The sequence below is a fragment of the Trachypithecus francoisi genome, unplaced genomic scaffold (genome assembly GCF_009764315.1).
Source record: "Trachypithecus francoisi isolate TF-2019V2 unplaced genomic scaffold, Tfra_2.0 Lachesis_group8, whole genome shotgun sequence".
Classification (NCBI taxonomy): Eukaryota; Metazoa; Chordata; class Mammalia; order Primates; family Cercopithecidae; genus Trachypithecus; species Trachypithecus francoisi.
In genome coordinates, this window is record NW_022681473.1 from 16260994 (window position 1) to 16281467 (window position 20474).

Sequence of the window (20474 nt, forward strand, 5' to 3'; positions counted from 1 at the left end):
CTAACACGGTGAAACCTCGCCTCTACTAAAAAAGAATATAAAAAATTAGCTGGGAGTGGTGGCGGGCGCCTGTAGTCCCAGTTACTTGGAAGGCTGAGGTAGGAGAATGGCATGAACTCAGGAGGTGGAGCTTGCAGTGAGCCGAGATTGCGCCACTGTACTCCAGCCTGGGCGACAGAACAAAACTCTGTTTCAAAAAGAAAGACTCCCTCCTAAAAATCTTGGTAATTGATGTTGTCCTTTACACGATGGTTTCAAGTTGAAGTTTTAAAAAGTAATCATTAACTGAGAAATTCTGGAGATGACTTTCCCCCTCCTTTTTCTGTTTTTTAAGAAGCTCACATTAGAGGTGAGACCTCTAGCTTTCTTTCACGACATTTGGGCTGTAGTTCATGTATAAATGCACCAAAATGAACATGAACGAAATATAACAGCATTGATTCTTCTAACTGGGCTAGAATTAGCTGAGATAACTAGGTAGGTGAATGTACGTGACCTAGTGCTTATTGAATATATTCACCTATATTCTCTCAGTGAATGTTTCTCCACACCCTGTTTAAACCTCAGACAGTCATTGCAACCCCAGTCATCTGGTTCCACGATCTAACATTGGCTTGTATTGCCTCAGAGAAAATGACAGGCACTGGGCAGGGACCCATCTGTCACTGAGATTGCTCAAAGAGAGTAATGTGGATTCCCATATTTCCTGCCGTGGGAGGTTGGACCGGATGATCTTTAAGGTCATAGACTTAAAGGTTACGACTCTAAATGCCCTTGTATTCTTACAGCCCCAGATTCAGTTATTTCAAATCTATATTTTGAGCCTAAAAGGAGGAGAAATGTTCTCAGATTGTGTGTGAAGCCAGAATTTCTGGCTTGATCTTTCCAAGGCAAGGCTGTAAGCCTTTCCAGGAACCACTTCCAGGAACATTTCCCTGGTGCTCAAGATTTCTAAGTGTACCTTGACAGGTTGTGAATCTCCAAGCAGAAAAAGTGGGCCCATGTCAATATCCGGGTCTTTGGGGTAGATGTTCGGCTTTACGTGATGTTGAAAGTGCCGGTAATTCCACCAGTTTGCTGACAGGCCCTGAGGAGAAGAGAGGGCTTGTTACTTGAAATAATTCTTTCCTGAAATACCCTTCACTCTCAGAGTTTTCTGCATGCATCCCCATAGTCAAAATAAGATATTTGAGTTTCTCTAGCTTGCCTCCACTGCTGAGCCACAGCATGACTCATCGGACAGAGGCACTCATAGCTTACAAAGAAATAAATCTCTGATCCAGAAACACAACTTTAGGCTAAAAGTCTTGGTAATGAAAATCATAAAAGCTGGTTGAAAATAAATGTTTCCCATCCTTCTCTTATTTGATCTTCATTAAAAAACAATCTGAAGGTAGGTGGGGCAGAGAGTATTGTTTCTATTTTACGTATAAAGAAGACTTAGCTCCAAGACTTTAATTAGATCTGGGGAAAAAGGAGCGACCCCAGGTATCTTACTTCAATGAGTGTTTCAAAGAATCATGGATCTGAAGTGATCTCCTTGGGGGACTGGGCTCAGGTCCTTGCATGTCTGGGTTTCAATGCTCTCATACAAAAATCAATGAGAATAAAAAGATGTTAGCTGATGCCAAGCTTGAGTCACCTCTGATTAGGTTGTTTGTGATTTTTTTTTTTTTTTTTTTTTTACCATAGAAAGTCTGAAATTTTAATAGAGCAAATAATTTGGAGGCACGTCAACCTAGTTACATATACTGGATGTATAAATACTGCTGCGGCCGGGCGCGGTGGCTCAAGCCTGTAATCCCAGTACTTTGGGAGGCCGAGACGGGCGGATCACGAGGTCAGGAGATCGAGACCATCCTGGCTAACACGGTGAAACCCCGTTCTACTAAAAAAAAATACAAAAAAACTAGCCGGGCGAGGTGGTGGGCGCCTGTAGTCCCAGCTACTCGGGAGGCTGAGGCAGGAGAATGGCGTAAACCCGGGAGGCGGAGCTTGCAGTGAGCCTAGATCAGACCACCGCACTCCAGCCTGGGCGACAGAGCGAGACTCGATCTCAAAAAAATAAATAAATAAAAAATAAAATAAATACTGCTGCATGTTTTGGGCAAATCACCCAACCTCTTTGAGGCTCAGTTCTATCTCCGGTAAATAACATAAGCACATTTACCTCCGTGGGTGGTCTGGGGAGTTATGAGATGACCTATGTAAAATGTTGGCATGCTGGGATATTCAGTTTTCCCCCCTTTATGTTAATCATTTACAGAAGAATGAGCAGCAGTAGTAGTTTTTTATTGCATATTTGACATAGCTTAGCAACCAGTCTATGCATGTTCTAGTCTGCTCTGTCCAATGCAATAGCCATTAGCACATGTGGCTATTGAGCAACTGAGCACTTGAAAAGCGACCGAATAAAGACAAGCCGTAAGTATAAAACACCTACTGGATTTTGAAGATTCAGTATGAAAAAAGGAATGTAAAATATTTCATCAATTATTTTTACATTGATTACATGTTGAAATAATACTATTTTGAATATATGTGGAGTAATAAAGTTACCTTTTAAATATGACTATTGGAAAATTTAAAATGCAAGTGTCATTTTAACGTGGTGCATTGTATTTCTGTAGGAGCGTGCTGGTCTGGACACCAAACATCTGTAGTAGAAGGGGATGGCTCTTTATTTGAAAATCTGTAAGCATTAGCATTGTGTTTCCATAGTCTTCTTTGCAGCTGTTTCTTAGCAACCCCCATCTCATTCCCAATTAACATTCTCTAACCTTCTTGCAACCCTCCAGCCTGAGTCTCTATCCTGAATCTTATGCCTGAATGGGGACTTTCCAAATATATATATATGTGTGTGTGTGTGTATATATATATGTGTGTGTGTGTGTGTGTGTGTGTATGGATCTCTGTCTCTCCTCCCCACCCAGAAGAGGAGGGGACAGAAATTGTTAAGTACAGTTTGTGACACGTTGAGCTTCAGTATCATGAAATATAATATATACATGATATATATGTGATATATATGTGAGATATATATTTTATATATATATATATATATATATATGGATAGTTCATGATGCTCAAGCCTCAACATGTCACAAACTATACTTAACAATTTCTGTCCCTGCTTCTAGGGCCCCATCAGTGCTCTGTGTTTCCTCCATCAAATTGCATACGATGGGTACAAAGTTACAGCTAGACAGGAAAAATGAGTTTGGCATTCTCTTACACATTAGGGCAAGGGTCCCCAATCCCCGGGCCATGGACGGGTACCAGTCTGTGGCCTGTTAGAAACTGGGCTGCATAGCAGAAGGTGAGTGGCAGGCAAGCAAGGGAAGCTTCATCTGTATTTACAGCTGCTCCCCGCCATTCTCATTACAGCCTGAGCTCTGCCTCCTGTGAGATCAGCTGCAGCATTAGATTCTCACAGGAGCACGAAGCCTGTTGTAAACTGCACGTGTGAGGGATCTAGGTTACATGCTCCTAATGAGAATCTAATGCCTGATGATCTGTCACTGTCTCCCATCACCCCAGATGGGACCCAGGAGTTGCAGGAAAACAAGCTCAGGGCTCCTGCTGATTCTACATTATGGTAAATTGTATAATTATTTCATTATTACAATCTAATAATAATAGAAATAAAGTGCGCAATAAATGTAATGTGCTTGAATCGTCCTGAAACCACCCCCCACCCACTGGTCCATGGGAAAATTGTCTTCCATGAAACCAGTCCCTGGTGCCAGAAAGATTGAGAACCACTGCAGTAGGTTCACTGTAGCTAACAATCAGGTATTATATATTTCAAGATAGCTAGAAGAGAGGATATTGAATGTTACAACAAAGAAATGATAAATGTTTAAAGTGATGAATATGCTAATAACCTTGACTTGATCATTACACAACGTACATATGCACTGAAACATCACACTGTGCCTCATAAATACATACAATGACTATGTGTCAATTATAAATAAAAATAAAATAAAATGACAAAAGATTTTTTAAATTGCATATGAGCCACTTACTCTTATAATTGTGTATTTATTCACACATTCATTATTTATTTTGAATTATGTCCTAGGTGTCAGATAGTTACTGAGCTAGGCATTTGGAACATAAAGATAAACATGACAAAGTGAGGTTTCCACACTTAGGAAACATATAATCCAATGGAAGTAGTAGATAACTGAACAAGGACAATGTGATGAGATAGTCTCCTTTTCTTTTTTTTTTTTTTTTTTTTGAGCCGGAGTCTTGCTCTGTCGCCCAGGCTGGAGTGCAGTGGCCGGATCTCAGCTCACTGCAAGCTCCGCCTCCCGGGTTCATGCCATTCTCCTGCCTCAGCCTCCCAAGTAGCTGGGACTACAGGCGCCCACCACCTCGCCCGGCTAGTTTTTTGTATTTTTTTTTAGTAGAGACGGAGTTTCACCGTGTTAGCCAGGATGGTCTTGATCTCCTAACCTTGTGATCCGCCCGTCTCGGCCTCCCAAAGTGCTGGGATTACAGGCTTGAGCCACCGCGCCCGGCCGAGATATTCTCCTTTTCAACTAAGTCCCCTGAGAGCCAACGTTTGCTCTCTTCCACCAGCTGACTGTACTCTTTTAGCCAATGATGATCTGTGGTGGTGAGCAGTAATGTGGGAGACTGGCTTTGATTCATGATACAATGGAGAGCAGATCTTAAGAGGTAAAGCTTAGAATAATGGTCAAGGAATTATGGGTGTGATCCAAATAAGTGCCTTCTTTTGGCCCCTCTTTCTGGAAGCCACTATTGCCAGAGACAAGGGAAACAAAGTACTCCACAGGTAAGAGAGGATTATCAGCTGCCTGCCAAATAGGCTGCCCCTTCGCCAAATTCTACGCAGGAACAAACCTGTCATTCCACATTTCCACGTTAGGGCTATTCTCAGTGCAGTAGAAAAAGGCCGAGGAACATCACATACCAGGGCCTGTCTGGGACGGGTGGCTCGGGGAGGGACAGCATTCGGAGAAATACCTACTGTAAATGACGAGTTGATAGTGCAGTAAACCAACATGGCACATGTACACCTGTGTAACAAACCTGCAGGTTGCGCACATGTACCCTAGAACTTAAAGTATAATAATACTACTAATAATAAAAAGAACAAACCCTGGCTTTGGAATGAAACCAACCTGAATTTAATCCCTCCTTGGCTATCTATTTAGGTGTGTGACCTTGGGCAATTTCCTCATCTATAAAATGGATGAGGCTTCTGAGAGGATTGCAGAAAATAACATGCTTGACACTTTCCTTTTCCTTACCAAACTAAAATGTTTTAGGATGTCATCATGGAATCACTATAGGCCAGATTTTCTAGGAAGATCTTAATTTCAAATGTTCTGTCCCACTATCCCTATAATGAGACTTGATTCTTAGTTTTTTTATATCTGCATGCTGGCAAATATGAAAAATACGCTACAAGGAGTCCATTTTGATTTTAGTATTTCACAGTAGTCCAAAATGTATGCAAACATTTTGTGGTTTATTTTGGGAAGTGCTCTTTTATTGTGCAAACACTGGAAAGACCAGAGCATATATATTTTTTCTCAGTTGGTGAATGAAAATTCTAAAGAATCTCCATATTGGTGCCTTTTGCAGGAGGTGGTGGTGGGAAGTAACTGACATGAGGTTAAGTTTTAAACTTTAAAATTGTGATGCATGTCTAAGGCGGGGATGTTGCTGTTTACATTATAATTTTCTTTGTTACATCCTCCCTGCCCACCTTTCCTCTCCACAGGTAGTTTTCTCTCCTGCACATAGTTGAAGCCTATATTCATTTTGCTCATGAGTCACTGTTTTTGCCTGCAAAAAAGGCAGAGTACACTTGATTTGCTTTTAGAGCCATTTCCCATTTTCTTACTCAGTTCACAAGTCATCAAGGTTATATTCATTTCGACTAGTGCAAAATTGTTTCTGGAGACACAGCTTACATAGAAATAGCTGTGTACAAATCTGGATCAATGGGAAAGCAGTGATTTATTTTTTAAAGTGCCAGCATGGGTGGGGCTGATCTGAAATATTTCACATACTGGCACTGAATCCACTGCCAGCTACCTCCAGGGCAGATGAGTTTTACCTTTCCTCTGACTCCTCAGAACAGAGGAGGAAAAATGGGCTGGCCTATGACCTGAAACTCACAATAGCATAAGAAACCGCCTCTGCTTTTATTCTGTGGTGAGTATCTCTGAGTGAATCCAGAAACAGCCTCATCTATCTTATGATGGTGAAGAGAGGGTGGACTAGAACACCCCTAGGAATTTTCTGGTCAAATGTGACCTGTCACATGAAATAACAACCTATTATTCATTCTAACTATTATGGGGGACACGTCTCAAAATCCAACTCTGTGTTATCCGATTGAGTTAAGGCTCAAACTGATCAGTGGGAGAGAGGGTAGGTAAAAGTAGGTGATTCCAGGTACCTTGCAACTCAGTGATGATGTGATTTATCCCCATCTTCTTAATACTTCAATGATTAAACTTTTTTTTTTTTTTTTTTTTTTTTTTTGAGATGGAGTCTCGCTCTGTCGCCCAGGCTGGAGTGCAGTGGCCGGATCTCAGCTCACTGCAAGCTCCGCCTCCTGGGTTTAGGCCATTCTCCCGCCTCAGCCCCCCGAGTAACTGGGACTACAGGCGCCCACCACCTCGCCCGGCTAGTTTTTTGTATTTTTTAGTGGAGACGGGGTTTCACCGTGTTCGCCAGGATAGTCTCGATCTCCTGACCTTGTGATCCGCCCGTCTCGGCCTCCCAAAGTGCTGGGATTACAGTCTTGAGCCACCGCGCCCAGCAACATTTTTCGTATTGATGCTGAGTCTTCATTTTGATTATGGAAAGACTGTTCCTAGGTTAGTAACAACTAACCATTGTTAAGCATTTACTGTATGCCAGACACTTGGTTGAGCATGACGCATGAGCATTGAGTATAATCCTAACAACATCCTAATCAGGTTGAAGCCATCGTCTATCCTCATTTTACAGTTGAAGAAACTGAGGTTTAAAATCATTAAGTAATTTGTTCAAAGTGACCCAGCTCATGAGTGCATGAATTCCCACAGAAGGCAGGCTTGTTTTTGCAGGTTCGAATCACCTGGGGAACTTTCAAAAACCACTGATGTCTAGACTCTACCGGAGACGAATTTAGAATATCTAGAGATGGTGCTTAGGCATCAGGGCTTTAAAAAATAAGTTCTTGAGGTGGCTCCACATGATAGCCAGCATTGAGCAGCTCTGCTCCAGTGCCTGCAATATTTAGTGCTGTGCTATGAATTCTCCAGTGACCAGTTTATGGCCATTGGCTTAAATACTTCACCCCTCTGAACTTGAATTTCAGCTGAAAACTAGGAGTGCTATGTCCTCACGTCATTAGAATTACTTGAGAAAATAGCCTAACGGGACTAGTTCTGAACCCGGCACTTGTCAGGCTCACACAATGTGAGTCCTCATCTGTGTTTCCTTGTCATTTGCTGTGAGTAGTTACTACTCACTACTCTCTGTGGGCCTGACTCCAGCACTGTCTTCACTCTTTCATTAGTTGGCTACTTCCAAGCCACTACGGGCTGGGGAAGCGGATAACCAGAATGAGACATATGTATAAAATCACTGTGTTAGGGAAGAACTAATAGGCTCTGAGTCAGTGCCCATGGGTTTTTCCTAAGGGGTCCTGGTTTGAACACAAGGATTTGGTTTAGTGGAAGGCTCAGATGCATTTGCTTCCCTTCTAGGCTGGAGTACATAGTCACCAAAACCTAGAAAGTTCTAGAAAAGCAGAGATCTAGTTTAACTCCTAATACTACTGATGGGAACACTGAAGGTCAGAGATAGAATGTGATTTACTAAAGATCACACAATGAGCACAATCAGAGCCAGGGCTGGAAGCCATGCTTGGAAGTCTTGCCCTGTTAACTGGTTCATTCATTCATTCATTCATTCACTCATTCTTTCTTTCTTTTTCTCATTCCTTCATTCAACAAATGCTTATTGAGGCGCTCCATGCACCAGGCACTCTCCTAGGTGCTGCATTGCAGTGGTGCATAGGACAGTGTACCTGCTTCCTGGAGCTCAAGTAAGGGGGGATAAGACCAGCTGTCATGTCACTACCTGCTTTTTCCAGCAGTCTGGATTTTGCAATCCTCCACTCTTGAACAGAGCCACCTGGCTTTTCCTGACTAGTCTTTCTGTTCACTAGTATCTGTTTTGCATCTTTTCCTTTATTTCTTCATAGCTGCCCCCTCCTTGCCCCCACCCCTAGGACTAATCAGGCTTGCTGGTTTCCCCTAGCTTCCCAACAATAAATCTTCAAATCCCTTCTAAGAATATTCCCACTTATGGTTCCACAATGCACATCGTCATTTTTCGAGGCACACACTTTCTTCTATGAGGTGATTCCTTAGGGCAGGGGGATGCCAGGGATTCAGCCAAAGAGTCTACCAGGGCAATACAAAATATAAGAGTTTCTTAAACAGAACTAAATGAATCCTCACAACAAATTTAAAATTCTCATTTCAACACATATTGTATAATGTATTATATATGAGTATATATTATCTACCTTGTCAGTACACTTACATTTATTTGTGGGGTATCATAAACATTTTTCACTGATATCCATGCACAAACATGGGAACCACTCCTTAGGGACTCATGTTCAGGAATTCCCCTCATGCTCCCTGACATCCCATACCTTGAGATGGCACATCACAAATTTATGCATCATGTGATTCCACTTGGACTTCTTAAATATGGAAAGGTGCCCCACATCATGCTGCAAAAATGAGCTCTGGGCCTAGGAGAGATGAAGTTACTGTTAGAGAAATTGAGACCCTAACAAGAAATCAATCAATGAGTCCCATAGTAGATTCACAACCTTATTTGAGAACAGTAGGTGATCTTGTTTGACCTCCAGCCAAAATTAGTTTCTATTTCCCATACATATCTTGCCTGATCTTTCCAACTTTTATGCCTTTGTTGTCTCAGCCTGGAATGCTCTCCTTGTCACTTTGAAAGGTTTCCAGTATGGAGTGCAAAGACCATGGTCTTTGGTGTCAGACAGATTTGACTTCTAAACTGTTCTTCAACACTAACGAGCTTCACAACTCTGGGCAAGTTACTCGGTAGCTCTCACCTTCAGTTCTTCATCTGATAAAAGGGGCCACTAATACCTGACTCACGGGGTTGTTGTACTACTTACGTATATGTAAAGTGTCCAGCTTATGCTACACACTAAACAAATATTTGTTTCCTTTCTTGTTTCCAAAAGTCACTTTTCAAGAAATAAAACAAGATGATTTAAGAAAAAGAATTAACATCCAGAATTCTGGAACCTGGAAACACATTGCAGTTAATTCTCTACAAAACCTTTTCCAATTATTCTAATGAGAATTAAATTATGCTCTTTTCTGCTCCAACAGTACATGCTTGTTCCTTTCTTTGGGATTAATAACATTGAATTGTGCCAGGCAGTGTGTTTAGCTGTTTGTGAAGGAGTATTTCCTCCACTAGATAAATTCTCTCAGGAGCAGGGAGCATGTTGACTTTTCCTTTGTATCGACAACATGGTATCATGCTCATAGAAGGCTATGTTCAGAGATTCATACTTTATTCAACAAAGATTTATCAAATGCCCTGCTAAGTGTCAGTTGCTATTTGTCATTTATAGAGGCACTCACACGTTCTTATTCTCTATAGGATATAACCTCTGCCCTTGAAGAATTTGTGGTCTGATGCATTGATAAATGTTGATTGGTTAAAGAATGAAAGATAAATATGCATGTTGCGTGGCTAAGGACAGAACTTAAATCACTGAGATGGTGGGGATAAAACAGGGCAAAAAGCAGCAATTGTCATTAATTAAACATTTACCATAGGCCAGACACTGTGCTTTATATTTTACACATTTGCCTGATCAGTCCTTCTTAGAATAATTCCACATTCATTATTATCCTCACTTTAGAGAGGAGAGAACCAAAGCCCAGTGAAGCTTGGTCACTTGCTGGTAAGTGCCTGACATTGATGAGTACCTTGCCAAGAAGTGTCAGGCAGCAGCTGGCACCAATCTAAAGAGAGAAGAAATTCTGAGCCTTTTTATGACGACGCTGCCTGGGCTTAGTATACCTGCTTACCTGAGAAATTGTGAGAAGAAAGGAAATGAATGTAGTAACAGGCCAACCACTGCCAAAATGATACAGCATTAGCCACGCCAGCACTTCCAAAATTAAGATCTGGGCAAAGTGAAGAAAGAAGAACCCCAGGTTGGCATGGAACATGTTCATAGACTCTATGATCCTCCGCAATTCTTGGAAATCTTTCACCAACTGTGACTATGAAACAAATATTCAAAGAGTAAATTAGCTCCTTCAGGGGAAAGGGAATACAGATGAACATAATTAATAATTAATTGTATTAATTTTGTATACATCTCTTTTATTAATAGAATTTTATTAATACATTTAATTGTCCAGAATTAAAACCCCAAAACAATGAACCAGCAACTAAAACCTTCCAAAAAATTTATGAAAAATTTTTGTTGTTTTCTGCAGAAGTGAAAGATGAATAATGACTTGTAAACTGTCCTAAAGCTGTTTTGGAATTCAGAACTAGATTTTTTCAGGGGAGGGGGAAGGAGAAGAGAGTGCAGTAGAGAGATACGTACGCCTAACAGTCGCCTTTTAAACCACCAGGATTATTTCAGGTGTTGAGTGAGCTCTGGTTCTGTTTGGGGGAACCTGGTCATCTATATGGATCTGTGTTACCATCGTTTCTGGTATAGTTTACAAAGTACTTTCCAGGCCATCAGTTGCTTAATGTGTAGAAAGGGTTATTTCATGGAAGATGGAGATCGTAGAACAATGTAGTTCACTTAGATTAGCTCTCAGGATGAATTTTCTGAGAGCTGCTTAGTGGATCCCCCAAAACAAGGCAGGGCTTATTAGTGTGTGTGTACTCAGTTGGAGAGGTCTCGTTTAAGGGCCCTGTGTGTATGTGCATGTGTGAGTGTTCATGCACAACATCAGCATTGGTTTACAAACTTGCACAACATATTGGGGGGCACACAAGGTTGGAAAGAAATATCTCTTGGCTTATTGACTATTATGGACTCAAAACTAGGACAGCTGGGAAAGTGACCAGGTTATGAGAAAGATAACAGGGTTGTACAGATGTAAGAAAGGAGAAACATTAGAAACAAAATAGAAAGAGTTATGAAAAGAATTCTAGAAGCCAAAAGTTTCAAACTTCACAGACACAACTTTTAAAGGACCCATTGCCTGGCAAAAGTTCTGGATAGGCTCGTCTCCCAAGCCCCATCAGTCTTACAATTCTTGTGGCCACAGATTATTTTAATAATTAATATTAACTTGTTATCTGTAGGGTGCCTCGAGCCTGGTCATCTTTTGCAAAACATTTATTGCAGAGTTGAGGGAGGTCAGCAAAACCCAGAAGAGTGACTGACTTGAAGTTATCAACAAGTCAGTGACAGGTGGTGAACTTAAACCTACATCTGACACCGAATTTTATGCTCAAATACTAATTTTCTATATACAGCAACTAAAATATCCCCACAAATGTATTAAAGAAAATTTATGGTAGACCTTTATCTCTGGAGACCAACACTCTTTTAGATAATGATTATCTGATAGGTCTCAGTCCTTAGTGGGATTTTATTTTTCTTAACAGAAAATATTTAGGAAAAACAATAAAGATTTGCATCACCTTCAATTTTTAACCTAGAGCTACCTGACCCAAATGATGGGGACATATCTGAAAGTTTTAAAATTACTAGTACCATCATCAGTTCATGATTATGATAATAAGTAAAATTTATTGAGCATTTACTGTGTTCCAGGTGCTGTTCTAAGCACTTTCAGTGATGACTTTAATTCTTTTAATTGTTTTCCCAGTAACTCTCATAAGGTTGGTACCATTGTTTTCGGTATCTTTTTTGTTTTTGTTTTTGTTTTCGGTATCTTATAGGGGGAGAAACTGAGCCAAAAGAGGTTTGGGAACTTGCCTAGACTCACACAATTTGAGAATGGCAGGGTTGGGGCGTGAGTGCAGGCTGTCCATCCTACCAACCCACTCTTCGGAACAGAGCTGTGCTGTGGGATGAACATGGGCCTAAAGAGTGAGCTTAAGTATTGGTCTCAGATTTGCCCGTAACCAGTTCTGTGTCCTCAGATTAGTCCTGCTCCCTTTGTGAGTCTGTTTCTTCATTTTTCAAAGAGGGAAAAAATCCTTGCTCCCTCTGCTTTACAGTGGTTTATGGATCCACACATTGTACAAATTATTTCAAAGGGCTTAAGAGTCAGGCAAATGTAAGCTATGACAAAAAATAAATTTCAAAAAATGGAATTAATCAATATTAAGTAAAATTCCTCTCAGCGTTATGTAAAACCATCCCAGTGAATTTTTAGTCCTATGGAGACTCTGTCTTTTAGAAGACAGTATTCATGTAGTCAAAATATTAAAGAAAGAATGGCATTTATCCTTGGGAATACTAAGGGATTGGAGCCAGAGAGAAGTGATTTGGAGTCTCAGCTCTTTGATATACCAGCTGTCAGACTTTTAGAAAGTAATTTGTTTTCCCTGAATGATAATCTCCCCAAATTTACAAAGGCTGTGGTTAGGATACAGCGACATCTTTCAATCAGTAGCTGTTTTTGGAGTTGCTACTACATGTTGATCCTGTGAAAGGAGGTCTTCAGGACACAGGGCTAAGAAAAGTGGACATAGTTTCAGCTCTCATGCAACTTAGTCGGGCTGGAAACACAGACATAGACATAAAACATAATTACAGGCCGGGCGCGGTGGCTCAAGCCTGTAATCCCAGCACTTTGGGAGGCCGAGACGGGCGGATCACGAGGTCAGGAGATCGAGACCATCCTGGCGAACACAGTGAAACCCCGTCTCTACTAAAAATACAAAAAACTAGCCGGGCGAGGTGGCGGGCGCCTGTAGTCCCAGCTTCTCGGGAGGCTGAGGCAGGAGAATGGCGTAAACCGGGAGGCGGAGCTTGCAGTGAGCTGAGATCCGGCCACTGCACTCCAGCCTGGGCGACAGAGCGAGACTCCGTCTCGACAAAAAAAAAAAAAAAAAAAAAAAAAAAAAAAAAAACATAATTACAAGCAATCAATGAAAAGGAACTTATATCCATAAGTTCCCTGGCATGAAGTAGGTGCTTAGAGACATGAAATTACTGTTTGACGAAGGGTCAACAATTTCATTCTTTTGCTTCACAAAGATTTAAGAGTTCTGATGATCTAAAGAAAAAGGCATTGTTTTGAAATACGTGGACTCCACCCATTGACTCTGCTGTGGTCCCACCCTTCACAGAAAACTGTTAATTGGCTTTAAAATATGCCTTGTCTCCATCCTTCTACACCCCTGGATCCTGACATTTTACTCACATTTTTGTGTCTTTCCTGGCTGTGCTCTCCTGGGGCAAGTTCTCCAATGAGCAGTGGCTTCAGATACAACTGCACAATGTCAGGCTCTGGATGCATGGCCCTGAAGACATCCTGTAAATCAGAGATACCTGTTAGAGGCTTCGAAGAGACATGCTTACCCACAGATTAGTTCCCTTACTTATCTTGTCCTGTGCTCAATCTGGGAATCAGCGAAGATCTCATCGCAGAGGATTTGCTTGTAACTCCAAGTTGATGTTTCAAGTTGATTGATCAAAATGATCCCTGAAAACCACCTCTGCGAAAGCTTCGTGCTGGAGACCCACCTACTATGTGTACTGCTTCTCTAGGTATGACCAACACAGTCAGGGGATCCCGGAGCATTGATGAGATCACTATTTTATTTATCACCAGAAGAAATAATCGAGTTTATGGGTTGGGATAAATCTTCACAAAAGTCCAGCATCCGTCTAAATGTGAAATTTGCCCACACTATCTGAGACAGTGCAGCAACTAAGATTGGCTATGCAAATTATATCTTCCATTGAGAGCTCTCTCTGGGTTTTTGGCCAAAGCCCAGGGGAAGAAGGCCCCTTGAATTAGTTCATTCTAGAGAAGGACAGGTTAAAGTTGATGATGGCTTAAGGCAAAGGCATGAGAGATTATAAGAGCACAGCCCTAGAGCCCTGGGTGTCTAAAATAGTACATCTTTGGCTAAGCTTGTCACTGAAGGAGTCTCCTCACTCTCTATTAAAAAGATGCTGTGTTGGCCTGTGCAGAGACTCGGTGACAGCCAGAAACAGAATAGAGGTGACAAACTATATTTTTCTATCTCAGGTGCATGTTAAGTAGCAATTCCATACGGCTATGAGAAGCAGTGATGATGCTATATCCTACTTATGTTTGGAAGAAAGAGAGTCTTCTCTTCCAGGGATTTAAATTGTTTTCGGAAAGAAGAAAGATTTTCCAAGAGGGAGATGTTAGACTTGTTGCTATTATGGTTTGGAGATGGCAGCAATTAAAAATGAAGAAATATAACCAGAGTTGTCAATTGTATACATGGAAGCCATACAAATTACTCTGCAGTGCTGGTGTTGCATTATACTGATGACGAAAGTGGACCCTGGAGCCAGCTTTCCTACATGCAAATTCTGGCATTGCTACTTACTAGTTAAGTAATTGTAGGCAAGTCTCTTGAATTGCCCGTGATGCTTCTATATTCTCTTCCCTAAATGGGGGCGATAATAATAGCTGCCTAATTCATAAAGTTATTATGAGGATTAAGTAAATTAATAATAATGCCAATGGCATTTACTATGTGTTAAATACACATCAGATATATTTCTTTTGTGTATACCTCCACTGATAAGAACCCACTACCTACCTTCTCTTCACTATTCAGAGGTTTCCTCCCTTTACCTCAATGCCTAATGTGGAGTGAGCTTTGAATTATATTAGTGAATATAATGAATGCTACATTTTCAAACACTAAATCAACTTTAGATATATCCAAGAATTACATAGGAGCCTACTTATTATTGTAGTATTATAATAATTCTATACTATAATATAATTACTTGTGGAAGTAAGAAGTTATTTTTATAATTAACAAGGTTAATTAGAAGGATACAATATCAACTCTTTAGACTCATTTCACCTATGGATCTCCAGATGCAATGATGTAAAATGGGCTTTTATCTGTTAGAATCAGTCCAGGCAGTGAGGTTCCATTGCTTCTTTTGTACAGATAATGCCACCAGTGTCCGTTTTGCTTTGTACACTCCTCCTGAGTGCCTTGGGAAATGCTGGACTAAATAATTTCAAAGGTGTTTAAATTTTTCACATTTATGATACTAAAGCTTAGGTTCCCTAACCAGGAAGAGTGATTCAGTGATTAAGAGGGTGATTAAAATATCTCATTGTGACCCATACTGAAAAATCAAGTGCTGCTTGCTGTTTCAGAGCAGTTTAGAATGGAAGACATCCTGATGGATCAAGATCAAAGTGTAGAATGTCATCTATCGCAATTTCATTGTACTCTGAGCAGCTATCTAGACTCCTGGAACAGTGTGCTGACAATAATATTCTTCTGGGTTCATTGTTTCTTCAAATCCCCAGGAAGGTTTGTAGGGGACAAACCATGTGGGACAAACTGTGACAAAACATATGGGAATGCCGCAGATATTTTCAGAAGAGTAGATACTGGCCTGCTCTGTGGAACTCTTTCCTGCATTAGTGGGGCAGTACAACAAAGGAGTTTAGGTAGCCTTAGAATATTCTATTTGAAAGAATTTTCAAACAGGATCTAGATATTAAGTTGTGAAATTCCCTTCGTGAAAAGTCTGCAATAATGCAAGTCCTGTTACCAACATTCTTGGGCCAAATGTGTTCCTGCTGAAAGAAGGAGAGGGGATAAAATTAAGAGGAGAAGGGGTAGTGTCAGTGTTTATGAAGTGTGTCCTGTGTACAAGGTATTCTACGGCCCGACTCATAGTCACCATTTTGTTTCTGTGAGGTTCTATCACTTTCATTGTACAGATCAAGACACTAAGTTTCAGAGGGGAGACGTATCTTGCCCCAAATGCCACACTCAATAGCAGAGCCAGGATTGGAATTCGGGGTTATGCAATTCTAAAGCCTTAAAGCCCTGAAGGTCCATTCCAGGCCTTAACACATACAGTTTGTTTTCTTAAAGTCCTCCCAAGAAAGGAGTGATGCCAGATTGCGGATGATGCTGAAATCAGTATATATCTGCTTGGCAGATGGTAATGGCATGTAACCACCATAGGTTTGAGTCATGTAAAACACTTTGCCTCTGGCTCCAACCTGCCTCCCTAGACTCACCTTCTCTATACCCTTCATGCATCATCTTCTCTACTGGAGCCTCCCCATTTAGTATGCATTCCATGACTTTCTGCAGTTCTGAGGCTTTACACTTACTGCTCTCTTGGCCTTGACTACCTCCTTCGTTTTCTCTAAAAGCTCCTCTCACTCTTCAAGGCCCAGATTAAACATTGCTTCCCCCAAACACTCAGGAAAATGATTCACGATTGCTCCTGGGTTACAGGACACTTTGTTCCTAGAACTTTTCAAATTTATACTATACTATACTATACTATACTACATTGTACTGTACTATACTATACTATGCTATACTGTACTATACTATACTATACTACACTACACTGTACCGTACTATACTATACTATACTATACCATACTATACTATACTGTACTTTTATACTATAATGAATCTTTGTATTCACCCTTTTTTTTAGTGGTTTGTGAGGTTTTTAAAGACTGGGACCATGTACTATTATTGGTCAATGTATACCTAAAGTTGATCACTATGCCTGAAGCATATCATGTGATCAAGAGACACCTGACAAATAAGGGAAAGGGTGAATGAATGAACGGATATAGCATTTCTATAACAAGGTATTAGGATAATCAAAGTGTGGCACTCAAAGTATGTAGGTGTTAAGCGCAATCAAAGTGTGGCACTCAAAGTATACAGATGTTAAGCACTGCTATCTCTTTCTATCCATGGCTTCTCTATTTTCTGACATTTTTGTGACTTCAGCATCTCACATTTTCATCTCTTAGCCTTTTGACTTCCTTCTCAATCATCATCTTTACTATTTAAATTAGTCATAAATTTATACCATAGCTCATCTCATAACTGATTATTTCCAAAATAGTAACAGCATGGAGATGTGATTACTACTTTGCTTTCACAAATACCTTGGATAAACTGCTAATATTTTTGCTGTTATTTGGTGGGAGATGGAGTCATATGCTTTCCTGTAAAAGCAGCATGATCCCTAGTGGAAGAGAAAAATATATAAAGTCAGAGGGTGTGAGACAAAATTCTGTTTTTACAACTTAAATGCCGTATACAGGCTGTGCCCTGTACAAAGGCACTTGGCCAAGATGGCAAGTGTGGCCTGACTTCCAGTGGACACTCCATTTGCTGAACCTTCTGCTTACAGGGCTGCAATCACCCAAAGAGTGTGCCTTTCCTAATTCACACTAGGGCATGGTATAGGGTAGCAGAGGTGTAGGCTGTTTCACACACAGAAATTACTTAATTTCTCCTAAATGTGGGTAATACTTCCTAATCTTCTCTATGAGCTCATTAATTCCTTCATTCATTTATTCAGTCATTCTAAAACCTATGGAGGACCCAGCCTAGAGGTTAAGAGCTTAGATTTTGGAGTCAGACATCAAGAAGTGGCCATGATTCTATATGATTATTACTTAGTTCATTGGAGGTGGGTTGAAATTTCCCAAAAGAAATTTACTAAGGAACAAGCATAAATTTAGAAACCATCCATGGAAAATGTTGTATGTGTAGTCATAAAACCAGATAACTAGAATATAGACCTTGGTGTACTCACTGCAAAAAAAGCTCATGAAACTGTTCTATATCCAGCCACAGATGAAGACCCCGTTCCTGCACCTTTGGGTAATTCCTCTTCTGCTTCCTTCTCAGATTTCACCTGCCCTAAGGCAATGGCTAGAACAAGTCTCTACAAATTTCAGATGGACAGTGAGTTCTGAACAGGCCAGTTTTGTGTGGAGAAAGCATCTTTGCCCTTGTCCTGGGAGACAGCTGCTTTGGAGTGGGAATGATCACAGAAAGTCACCAGATTCCTCTTCACCCATAGGGATAAGCAGAGGGTTATTTTCCCACTGCAATTCATTCTATTGTTTGAACACTTTCGTTTCTTGAAAACTCTTCCTTATATTGATATATTTTTTTTCTGTAATGCTTTCAGCTGAGCTCCAGCCCAAAGGAACTCAACTCTCCCCTCCCCTTCCTCTTCCTTTCAAACCTGTGCATTCTCCTGGGTTTCCTTGTAATAGATATCACCACTTAGTTGCCCAAGCCAGATATCTTAAGTCAGCTTAGACTCCTCCATCCTGTTAGTTTATCAAGTCACTCATCAAATGCTATAAATTGTGTCTTCTAAATATCCTTCCCACCCATCTCCTTTTCTCCATTCCTATAGCCAACACCTTGCTTGGGCCTTCAACATGTTCCCTGGACTCCACCCTGGTCTTCCTTCATTTTAGGAGGCGTTTCTGGATTTCATCCTTCACTTAACTGCCAGACTCACCTTCCAGAAAGGCAGTGTCTCCTCATGGCCTATTTTCATCTCTTAGCGCTTGAACTTCTTTCTCTCTCCTCTCCTCCATCTATTTTACAACTAGAACTATTATTTCCATGAGAATCAGGTAATTTTAATAATTGCAGGAAAGATGCAATTATCACTGATTATTACTTTTCTTTTACCAACAGCTTAGAAATGCCAGGCAGTTGTGTTGTGAGAATGAAGGTGGGAGGGATGCTGTGCTAGGGATACATTCTCACATATAGTAGGAGGAGAGGCAGCCATGCAGTAAGGGTAAAATGCAAACTCCTTAGCTTGGCACACAAGATCCTTCCCCCCGCTCTTCTTTCTCTTTTCTCTTCCCCTATCTCTTGTCTCTCTTCATCTTCTCTCTGTCTTCTCCTCTTCTCATAGCCAGTGAATTCCTCTGTGATAACCACTAACATTAGTTAGCATGTAGTTTCAGCCAATATTATGCTAAGTAAAGGAAGTGTCCAGGCTGGATTGGGTGGACACCCCACATTCTGGTGGGGTGCTTACTCACGCCATGAATCATGTTTGTACTCCATTTCTGTATACACCTTCCCTTTCCCCTGCCCCAGTCTTGCCTCTGCTGGCTCTACTCATCTGAAACCATTCAGAATGCCCTTTTTTGGTGCCGCACACAACTCTTCCTTCTTCCACACACCAGTCCTCCAAATAGTTGAAATGGACCCTGCCATATTTCCTGTAAGCTTTTGTTATTCTTTCCCATCCTGTTGGACTCTGACTCTCATGAGAAAGAACTTTAGTTTCTTAGTCGCTCTACTAGAGTGTTGTGTCCAGAAATAAGGAGTGTGCTAACCAGCACACAAGATAATAAAACTGCTTTCTTTGTTCTGATTATGCTGTCTCTCTGAATGCATCATAATATTGCAATTATGTTTTTCGTGGAGCTCAGAACACACTGTTGTTTTATATAAAATTTGTGGCCAGATATTTATTCATATATATTTACAGTCATCAAAGTGTTTTATGGGCCAGGTGCAGTGGTTCACACCTGTAATCCCAGCACTTTGGGAGGCTGAGGCAGGAGGATGTTTTGAGGCCAGGCATTTGAAACCAGCTTGGGCAACATAGTGATATCCTATCTCTACAAAAAATTTAAAAAAATCTGGCTGTGATGGCATACACCTCTGATCTCACCTATTTGGAAGGCTGAGGCTGAAGGATCGCTTGAACCCAAGAGTTGGAGGCTGTAGTGGGCTATGATCATGCCACTGCACTCTATCCTGGGCAACAGACTGAGACCCTTCTCTACGAAGAAAAATATGTTAACTGCTTTAAAGTTCATACAGAACCAAAAAAGACCCTGCATTGCCCAGACAATCCTAAGCCAAAACAACAAAGCTGGAGGCATCACGCTACCTGACTTCAAACTATACTACAAGGCTACAGTAACCAAAACAGCATGGTACTGGTACCAAAACAGAGATATAGACCAATGGAACAGAACAGAGCTCTCAGAAATAATACCACACATCTACAGCCATCTGATCTTTGACAAAGTGACAAAAACAAGAAATGGGGAAAGGATTCCTTATTTAATAAATGGTGCTGGGAAAATCGGCTAGCCATAAGTAGAAAGCTGAAACTGGATCCTTTCCTTACTCCTTATATGAAAATTAATTCAAGATGGATTAGAGCCTTAAATGTTAGACCTAAAACCATAAAAACCTTAGAAGAAAACCTAGGTAATACCATTCAGGACATAGGCATGGGCAAGGACTTCATGTCTAAAACACCAAAAGCAACGGCAACAAAAACCAAAATTGACAAATGGGATCTAATTGAACTAAGGAAGCTTCTGCACAGCAAAAGAAACTACCATCAGAGTGAACAGGCAACCTACAGAATGGGAGGAAATTTTTGCAATCTACTTATCTTACAAAGG

General features: G+C 40.8%; 1 protein-coding gene across 1 annotated transcript in view; it reads right to left on the bottom strand.

Moving 5' to 3' along the window:
• LOC117080816 (putative fatty acid desaturase 2-like protein FADS2P1) overlaps positions 1-20474 on the bottom strand; it is a 39848-nt gene that overhangs the window by 14449 nt on the left and 4925 nt on the right. The window contains exons 2-5 of the mRNA XM_033206117.1: positions 13428-13538; positions 10146-10343; positions 8708-8809; positions 962-1087 (exon numbers count right to left, since the gene is read on the bottom strand). Coding sequence (XP_033062008.1) covers positions 962-1087; positions 8708-8809; positions 10146-10343; positions 13428-13538 — 537 coding nt within the window. The remainder of the gene's footprint in view (positions 1-961; positions 1088-8707; positions 8810-10145; positions 10344-13427; positions 13539-20474) is intronic.